Raw genomic sequence first — 9896 nt, 5'->3', positions numbered from 1 at the left:
CTAATGTGGTCATGGACGACTAAGGCAACAATCACAATCTTCTCATCGTTGGACGATGATCATCCGAAGCACAAATGAAGTTGTTGAAAAAGTACTTATCGCCACTATCCATTTGTACATTGTGAGTGAAACACCGAGCACCTTGCGGGCGTGGTGGAAGAAGCCGGCCGGTGAAGAGCCTCACGTCTCTTACAGACCCGGCAGCAAACCTGTCATCGTGGAGGTGACCAGCGAGCGAGGTAGCCGCACTTGGAGCGTTGCTGCCGACGGCAGAGGTGAGGGGGTGGCGTGGACGTTAGGATGCTACGACGGCGACGAAAACATTCCACCAATGTCACCAAGAACGGTCGTCGGGTGTAGTGTGCTGCTCGGGGAGGTATGTGGGTGCAGGCGATGTCTGGCCACCGGAACTAGGCAGCGGCGGCGAGGACAAGGCGGCCGGGTGTGTTGGCTGTCAATGTGAGAGAAGGGGAATGATCAATGTGCCACCTACTGACGGGCCAGGAAAAGTACAAGAGGCGGGCGTCACGAGCGCCCATGTTGTGATAAACCCGGATTAAATTTATGCCTGAAGTGAGTCACGCGCGGACCAAAGGTGGACTTTCGTCCGTTTATGGGGGTGCGTTGGGCCGTGTCCGTTTTAATTTAAACGGACGTGCGAACAGTTTGCCTCGGCGCATCGGAGCAAACCGAACTATTAAACGCATTAACGTGCGCATAAAGGGCGCCCCCTCACGCTGTCCACGTAGGATCAACTACGAGATAAAACAAACGCGATGAGGGATTGGTCAAGTCGTCTCGCTCGCGCACACAGGATTGGCCAGAGTGTAGAAATCCTAACCTAACCCGGGTCTCCCCCACTCCCTCTCTTCGTTGCCGCCGCCGCCTCCTCGCATATTCTTTGGTTCTCCAGCCATCGCCGCTGCCTCCGTCCTTCCTCCTCGCCTATACCAACCTCATCCTCTGCCCAATGGTGGCTTCTGCCCTTCCATCTTCGTCGCCAACCTCCGATGCAGTCGCCGCCATCGCTCTCGAAGTGGTCAACGCCGATGAGGACTCGGTCCTGTGCCCTGACAAGGTGTGTGCTACGGGATCCCGGCGTTGTAATCTCCTCGTTGTGATTCCGTCCGCTTCCCGCTTCTCCTCTGGCTTTGGGATTTTTTCCGCCGTCCCCCCCCCCCCCCCCCCCCACCCCCACCCCACCCCGGGCGCCGCCGCTTCTGCGGAGGGCTCCTCAATGTTGCCGCATGCGGCGGAGGCTAGCCCAGATCCTCCTCTTCCAGCCCATCCTCTTCGTCACGCACAGTGGAAAAGGTTGGCCACGACGGTGCTAGCTCGAGCTCCGCCACCCCATCCCCGGCCGTTGTTTGTTGATGGCAGGCCGAGCTCCGCCTCCACGCCCTGCGGAGTCGGCCCGATGTGTTGGGATTGGACCTCGATGGCGTCTGCTCCCGATGGGACCTCAACGGCGACCTGCAGGTCCGGCCTCTCTCTCTCTCTCTCTCTCTCTCATCCCTTCCTTTTGTTGTACGCTGGGAACACTCGGCATGACATACACCCACTGATTGGTGCTCTCTCCCCAGTGAGATGCCTACTGGATACTTATCTAAATAAGGTGCCTGGCTGTAAATTGAAACCAGAGAATGTCATGATGCTGCTTCTGTAATAGGACATGATAGCTTGGGAATGTTCACAGCCCTTTTGTTTCACGAACTGATGAAACTGTATCTCAGATACATGTACAACTTCAGAAACAACAATAATGATTGGTTTGATTTACCATTTTTTTTCTGAGTGTGGTTCGATTTACCTTGTTGTTCTGTGCAACTTAGTTTTTCGTAGGCTGAAAATTAATTAACAGTGGTACATACGTAGATATTTAGTTACACTAGCTGGACAAATTAACCTTGGCATCATATTATCAGGTGTCAAAAGCTATGTGACAAGAATTAGGTGGCATGACAGTGTCCAAAATAAAGCGACGACATAGAGTAAGTAACAACATGACTTGAGACGACCGAGTTAGATGCCACATCTCATGATACTAAACACTTGAGTGCGATGGTGGCCAATTTTGATGGGATGTGTGTACCTGACATTATCGTGATTACTTACTCAGTTCCCGGCCTCATTCGTGCCGCCGCTCGAGCCGCACGGCGTACCACGCCCCTCGGCGGCATGGTGAGCAGAAGCAGCAAGCACTTATTGATGATCGCCTTCTTCACATTTATGGCCGGCCGGACCGACGAAGGCATATGGCTACGTGGCGGGCGCTGCAAGAAGCTATTGTTTTGAGGTCGTCAACGCGGAGTCACTGCAACTAAAATTAGAATTATTTGGTGTCCGGGCAGCACCTAGGTCTGTCATTGAGGCTTCTCTTTCTCTTGCGTTGCAGGTTGATTTGACTTTGCACATCGTCTGCGTCCTCAGTGATGTGCCAAGCTCCCATTTATGTGATCTTTGCAAGTGAGGCAGAGAAAGCAGGGACAAAAGTCGGCAACCACAAGGAAGGCGCCCAAGTACGCTCTATTTTGTTGTCACCATTGTAAAATCTTAAACGCAAGAGATAAGAGAATTTTGGCTGAAACCAAGCTCACTGACGTATAGATTAATTTTGCTTTCATTGATGCTGATGTAATTGAAGAGGGCACATTGGCTGCAGGCATCGGGTGCCGGAAAATCGAAAGCAGAGAGCCTTCTTTCATGCAAGAGAAGGTTAGCACAACTTTCAGAAACTTGATATGCCAGCTCTTTGTAACCCAGTTAACCCTTTCATTCAGGCTCCCTAACTTGTGTCTCTCTAAATCATCATTTGTGCATTTGTTTCCTGCAAAATCGATTAAACATGCAGCATAGTAAGTTCGTCAAAATGGAGCTGTCGCTGTTTTCTGAAAAAATAAATATGATGTAACTATTGGCTTGAGTTTGCTTCAGATACTTTTGTAATGTCAATTATATGATTGCCTCGATCATCTTCCTAGGTGCAACTCTTGATTGGTCTGGATCCATATGGTATTGTTAAATCGGCTGGCAAGGTTGCCTTTATCATTGACAATGACAAATATGTGAATGGCATCGAATGTTCCATTCCAGTTTTGATCAAAAGTGTAAGCAATCTCTATCTTCTGGCACCAGAGACTAGATCTATTTTCTGTAATGTTCATTAAGAGAAGAGTAGATTATTTCAGGGAAACTGGATCGGCACTGCTCAAGAAATTGATGAGTTGTTCCTAGGCGACGCAGAAGTGTGCAGCTCATCAATCTTTTAATAACTTCTAAAATTTCCTTCTCTTAGCAGCTACTAGATTTCTGAATATGAACATTAAATTGCACTTCCCGACCCCAGAAAATTAAAACCAGTCCGTTGATCTCGTTACGTGATACCTGAAAGTTTGAAGGAGGCCCTCCATTGAACAGCTGGTCCATCGGGAGGCGACTTCCCATTGGCCAAGGAGGGCCATCGCATGCTTGATGTCATCTTCACAACCCCCATCCAGGATCTTGGTATGCGTGTAAATGGAACCCTGTTACTTCTCAAGGATCTAAATTTGACATGATAATTCAGTAACTATTTCTCCAATGGAGGTTTAGCTGGTTTGCCTTCGTCACCCCAACGCTACACCATGTTTATTTGGTTTCTGATGACCTCCCGTGCGACATTGCTGGTATGTTTTGCCTTCCTGCTGTGCTTGCAAGCATTTGGCATCTACTGCAATCTTGAGATGATGCATGTGCTGCCTAATTTTCTACTACTAAATCACAAAGCCATGTTCCGATTACTGGCAACAAGAATCAACACGATAACTCATTCTGTTACATGCTCTAAACTATTTTATTGGAGTTTGCTAATTCCATGTACTGGAAGCAATAGCCTACAAATTTGATCACTATGCGTAGCGTTTTTCCTTCCAATGGATTATCATGTTCCAACAATTTCCTACAAAAGCCAGTATGTTTGTTCGCTCTACCAGCGGTTCTTTGCATAGTTGTATGCTTAGAGAATATTATAGTGGATTGTTAGCCAAGTCTTATTTGTGACAAGGTGCTAAGCTGCCGAGGTAATTGTACACCTAAACTGATTCTACATATTAATTACATATATGCAAAAGAAAAAAAATTACTTTTCCTTTTCAAATTCACTAACTGGGAACATGATAGTGACCTGGTTGTAGGGGCCGGGTGTGTGCTTAATCTCCTCACCCACCTCAGTTGAGGTCTAGGAACTGTTTGGGCGCACCCTTATTCAGTATGTACTGAATTTTACTTGCTATTTTTTTAATCCTATTAAACCAAGATGCCTTTTCTGCATTGTCACACATTGATACTCCTATTTGAAGGACCCAAGAAAATTCAGCATTTGTACTACTCCGTTTCTTAGTAGTTATGCTCTTTTTCTGAAATCGAAATAGTCAAGTACAAAAATAGTGTTGATTCTTCTCCTTTTGTTAATGATTTGTTCTAACTATAACATTAAAGTGAATCGTATTTATGAAACTGTCCCAATTGCAGAACAAGTTGGCATGGAGCAATCTGTTCTAAAATTAATGTATCCATGTGTTACTGCCAATCAGGTGTTTTCCTTCCTTTCTTTTGCTGAAGCTCTATATGAATTGTTCTCTGCATGTAAGTGGTCCATATGGATTTTTAATATATTATGCTATGTACAAGTGATCGTTCTCTGTTTGCAGGTTAGGTATGATGGATAGTGTCCGATTATGGATAGTGGTCCATAAGGATTTTTAATATATTATGATGTTGTGTTATGTACGAAAACAATTATTGTGATGTTGATGCAGGCAATTATACAAGGAAAATAATTGTTTTTGTCAAAGGTCTTGATTTCTGTGGTGGGCGCTATGATACTCCTAGGCATCCTCTATATTGAACGCTTCAAACTCTGTGCAAGGAGGGTTATTAAATCCAAACTTTGTTGTAAGTGTCTGATTCCGTTGTCATATACCCCATTTGTGTTTTAAAGAAGATTGTATATATACTTATGCCTTACTTCAGTTTCTCATGTAATGTTTACCATAGTGTGCCTGGTACAGTTTCAATGATTATTACCTAAGCAATTTGGTTTTTATAATTCTCACTTGATGATGCCAACAGTTCATCAATTCCACCTGAATTTATCTGCCTGATCTTGTAGCTATCACTAAGCTTTGATTGCTTGCAATTTTAGGATCAGTAGCAAGCTGATGATGCAGACCATTACTGGGTCTCGACTATTTGGTACTAATTCGAGTTTTATTTACTGAGAAGTATTCTCCATTATGCACAATGCATTTGGTTCTTATAGCAGATTTAATACTATGGAGTTGCTATATGGGATTATGAACAAAGTAGATTTGGGAATTTCTCATAGATTATAGTGATGTTACATAAAGCTGTGCAATTTATAAATCAGACCAATTACTTACTTAGAAATGCAAATGCTGGCTTCTTCAGTGTATCTATATTGTACTATATAACCTCCTACTACTACTACTCGTAATGTGGTAGATAGTCAAAATGCAAATACATTGTTTGTGCTTCCACACAACTATCTGCTCATTTATTACCACCTACACTACTATAGCTGGGGGTACATGCCAGAGAACACATCGTTTATACCATAGTGTGGGACACCATTCTCATGTTCTTTGGAAGTTCGTTCAGAGTATTCATGATTTGGGTTTATGTAAAGGTATCTGGAAGAGAACATATTATTGATAAATGATGTGTGATGCATCGTTCGGCGCCCCACCTGGCAGCCTATTTAGAAAAGGAATTAGAATTAACTTCATTTGTCTGTACTTAGAAGAATAGATGGCAGAATAGTTGCAGGCTTGCTTTCTACTAATCAGTTTTATTTTACACTTTAGGTAGCTCATCTATAAGTACTCTGATGACAACATGTTGATATTACGATGCTACTAATACATTGAATTTTTTGAAAAGAACACGATGTCAGGATCTTTGACAGAACATGCGGACAGGGAGTTTGAGGCTATCATTGATAAGGTATCCTGGAGAGTTGCAAGATTATTGTCTTGTTTTGAATCATGTTCCTATCGGTTTCTTCCTGCTGAGAGCGTATTATGTGGGCAATGTAATCATCATGCTCTACAGCTCTGTTTCCTTGAAAATTGACCCTGTAAATTCATGTTTTCCTAGAACTGATCCTGTAAATTCTTCCTTTATTTTAATGAAGTTTGGCGCCAGTCTCTTTGAGATAACAGCACATTACAAACTATTATTAGGTTGCTACTGGTTGTGGTTAAGCTCATCAATTTTGTTGGAGGCCAGTAATGTGCCAAACACAATGCAAAAAAGAAATTAAAATGGGCGCCACCTATCTGGCACCGCAAAGCTTCCGCCCAGGCGGGGCACCAAGGGTGCGCCCCAACCACTAGTCTTAATATAAAGAACGCATTATAAAGAGCGTATTAGCACAAGGTGAATGCATGCAAGCAGAGACTCGCAGTTCCTTCCTCCTGGCATAGGAAGGGAGGGCCCCTTTCCCTGCTCCACCTGGGCGGGCAGACACGCATGCACGTACACCATGCTACCGTGCGGGCAGCTAGCTAGCTCTCTCCCAGTTCCAAAACCTGCCTGTCTGCACATGCTTTGAATGCGGAACTTGACAGGAGCTGCGCCCTTGCAGTATCCATTTCTTCGCTCGCTTCCTGCCTCACCTCGCGCATTCAATTGTTCCTCCTCCTTCCCCACCCCCTTCCTGCCGTGCATGCATGATGCATGCGATAACCGAAACCAACGGCAGTATAAACTGATTAATTAATCTACCTTATGATCTGATCTCGCCAGCTAATTACGAAGCTGCTCGTCTCAGCGGGAGCCGTGGTTGATATATGTGCTCCGTTTTTCTGTTACCTGTTGATATGAAATCAGTTAAACTATTAGTGGAGTACGTGCGTGCGTGCGCGGCGCAGGTGAATGGACAATAGATGGCATAATATTGGTGCGCTTTCTGGGAGTCAGGAACAGCTGTGTGGAAAAGCCAAGATGATCCTGCTGCCTTGGGCGGCCGGGGCCAGGCCGCGAAGACGAACGGATCGAGTAGAAATATGGAATGCACAGTAGTAAAATATTTTGCTTGCCGTCCTAGCTAGCTAGCTACTCTGCTGCAAACTGCATCCCTACAGCTAGCTTAGCCGGCTGAGAGAAAGGGAGAGAGAGAGGGAGATGCGTCGAGGGGCATGGGCGGCAGAGGAGAGAGGAGAAGAAAGGGCATCATGCAGTGTAGATTGGACGATCGCGTGTGCACGAGCGTGCGGCCCGGCCGGGCCGAGTCGTCTCGTCACCTCCGTCCGCGCGCCGCTCTCGCACGTGGCCATTCCCCTGCCCTCCCCTGCCCTGCACCGCGGCGCGGCAGCTGCAACCCATCCCCCTCCTCCTCTCCTCTCTGGTCCGAGCTGCGCTGCCATGGCAGCAGCTCGGCTCCTGCCGTGCCGCGCGCGGTGAAATAATTAAGGCCGCCTGCCTGCACCCAACAAACCCTTTCCCCTTCCCCATCCCGGCCGGCCAGGCGCCGAGCTCCAGCGCCCGGCAACACCAACAGTGCGCGCCAGATTTCCACTGCACGCTGTCTCCCTGCTCATCCCTCTGCCCCTTGGATCTCTTCAGGTACCCTCGATCCGTCGCTTGAAACCAAGCTGAATGATCCACCTTCATATAACTTCCTTTCTACATTGGATCTTCGGTAATTCCCTGAAGCATCTTCACGAGTTAGCAGTAGTCTTTGTTCATCAGCTAGATGCACTATGTACGCTCCACAGTTCAGGTCACGATGGCATACCTCTTTTTTAAGTTCGACATTTGGGCATGGACCCACTTTCAGCGAGCCAGCGAAGGTACTGCCACGTACAACCTGTGGGGTCAGAGGCCCCCTTGTCGCCCACCCCCGCAGGCGACCCGGGCGGAACACTAGCCACCGGGCAAAAACTCCCTCCTCGCTAGATCTCCCACCCCTCACCGCACCAGGCAAAGCCCGCGCAGCGGCGGAGGCGGAGGGGCACTCCGGTTCTCCTCTCATTGGGCTCGGGCGTTGCGGGGCGTCCGCCGCGGGAGCGTGTGGTCGCCGTGGCGAGCTTGAGCCGGGGTTGCGCAGCGAGCGCGTGCAGTGCGCGGACACACGCGTGGTGGGCTCTGGCTCTCATGGCGCGCGGCGGAGTCTAGCAGATCGGATCTCCAGGCGGTGGCCTCGATCGGTGGCGCGCGGCAGAATCTAGCAGATCGGATCTCCAGGCGGTGGCCTCGATCGGCGGCGCGTGGTGCGGCCCGCCCGGTGGGGTGCAGATGGACGGTCTTCCACGGCTGGGTGGGCGGCGTGGAGGCGCCGGTGCTGCGGCAGCTCCTCGATGGCTGGCCGGAGTTCCATGGGAAGCGTCGTCTCCGACTTGATCTGCTCTGGTTCATGTTGGCTATGGTACTTGGCGACCGCGGTCGACGTTTACCGGTGCTGCGTGGACGGATCTGGCAGGTGGGCATGGATCCGGGGGAAACTCCAGGCCGGTGTGGCAGCCGCACCAAAGCCGACGCCCCTTGGCGCCGATTCCCTTCCTATAGGCTTCGGTGTGGATCCTACCCCTCCCACCTCTGCCATGAGCGCAGGCGAAAGCCTCTGGTCCTCTGTTTGGGCGATGACGGCACCTTGGTGTCGTGTCCCTTCCTGAAGGCGTCGGCCGGGAATTGCTCAGGGTGTTGAGTTCCTGGTAGTTCGCAGTCGACGTGAGATGGCATGTAGGTGGAGCGGCATAGCATCATCTGTATCGTCGGCGTCGTGGTGGCGTCGATGACAGGCCTGGCATGGTCGATGCACCAGTACCTGCTTTGAAGATGGATCGGTGAAAGACGGCGGCGCTGGACTCTAAGAGTGTCCCGGACCGGTGTGTACCCCAGACCCGGCAAGCGGCTTGGCAGGGGCCTCCGGCTCTAAATGTTAGGATTTGGTGCGAAGTCTGTTCGGTATCCGGCTCGGACTTTCGGTACCCCTTCATCAACTGGATAGGAATGCGACATATGTTGTTAAGACGGTGGCCTCAGACTTACTGATGTATTAGTTTGTAAGGTCTTTGTGAATAATTAATAAAATAATTGCATGCATCATTCAGATGTAGAAACCGAGGTCATCCTCCTTAAAAAAACATTCGTGTCCATATTTGTATGAAATATCGTCATTTAAAATGAGTGCATTCATCAAGGGTACGTTCAGGTTATGTTCATCAATTCATATATGAGTAGTAGGAGTACTACCGTATGTTCCTCTCAAGATAGAATGTACACTTGTTTACTCCAGCTAGCCCTTAACTTACTCGAGCTAGCGAGTAGTAGCTGCCGATCGATGAACGTCTGATCTCACGCACGGCAATGATTGGGACACCCTAAGCAAATTATTACTCCTAGCATGTTTCCTTTTCACCTATAGCTCTCCTAGCCCATAAATAAAACCTGTTACCACCACATGCGTACGTACACGTAGTACTACGTGCATGCATGCTCATCGCTCAACCTTTGTTTTGGGGATTAGCGGCGAATCGCTAGGTAGCAGCGGCCCTGAATGGTGCCAAGGAATTGAAACGCATCGGGTCGCATCGGACTCTGCTGCCCTGCCCGGCCACCTTTCCCCCCTGCTCCATCCAACCTTTACTTCCTGCAACTAGCGCCTAGCCGCCAGCTACTCTATCCACCTAGCTCTGCAGGTCGTCTTCCTCCTCGGGGTCGCCAATCTTTTTGGCCATGGCTCCTCCTACTTAGTAGTACTACCGTTGTGCACTGCACTGGCGTTCCTATCCTTCCATACTTTCAACGAGAAGGAATCCCGTGCGTGCTTAAACTTTTATGAAATGCAAATGCAAATGCAAATGCAAATGAAGATCTAATTAAGGCTCTAGCCG

General features: G+C 48.5%; 1 protein-coding gene across 4 annotated transcripts; it reads left to right on the top strand.

Annotated features, from left to right (window-relative positions):
• Positions 1-795: 795 nt before the first annotated feature.
• Positions 796-6218, top strand: LOC109750677 (probable ribose-5-phosphate isomerase 4, chloroplastic). 4 transcript variants are annotated; one of them, XR_012190388.1, is made up of 9 exons: positions 796-1479; positions 1926-1991; positions 2120-2296; positions 2396-2519; positions 2608-2715; positions 2982-3107; positions 3189-4932; positions 5183-5232; positions 5941-6218. XR_012190388.1 is itself a non-coding variant. In XM_073506006.1 (7 exons), the coding sequence occupies exons 4-7, from the start codon at positions 2433-2435 to the stop codon at positions 3267-3269; spliced, it is 402 nt and encodes a 133-aa protein (XP_073362107.1). In that variant the 5' UTR covers positions 796-1479; positions 1926-1991; positions 2120-2296; positions 2396-2432; the 3' UTR covers positions 3270-6218. The 4 variants fall into 4 exon arrangements, 3 of the variants coding, with proteins under 3 accessions (XP_073362107.1, XP_073362108.1, XP_073362109.1); XM_073506006.1 differs by having other exon boundaries at positions 3189-6218; XM_073506007.1 differs by lacking the exon at positions 1926-1991 and having other exon boundaries at positions 3189-6218.
• Positions 6219-9896: the final 3678 nt, after the last annotated feature.

This window comes from Aegilops tauschii, chromosome 7 (assembly GCF_002575655.3).
Source record: "Aegilops tauschii subsp. strangulata cultivar AL8/78 chromosome 7, Aet v6.0, whole genome shotgun sequence".
Lineage (NCBI taxonomy): Eukaryota > Viridiplantae > Streptophyta > Magnoliopsida > Poales > Poaceae > Aegilops > Aegilops tauschii.
This window is presented reverse-complemented; position numbering and strand designations above follow the sequence as displayed.

Excerpts from the sequence above, each read along its gene's own strand:
- LOC109750677 (XM_073506007.1), top strand. The coding sequence starts at position 2,433 with ATGTGCCAAGCTCCCATTTATGTGATCTTTGCAAGTGAGGCAGAGAAA. Across the intron at positions 2,716-2,981 it reads CTTCTTTCATGCAAGAGAAG|GTGCAACTCTTGATTGGTCT; the intron begins GTTAGCACAACT and ends TCATCTTCCTAG. Across the intron at positions 3,108-3,188 it reads TTCCAGTTTTGATCAAAAGT|GGAAACTGGATCGGCACTGC; the intron begins GTAAGCAATCTC and ends AGATTATTTCAG.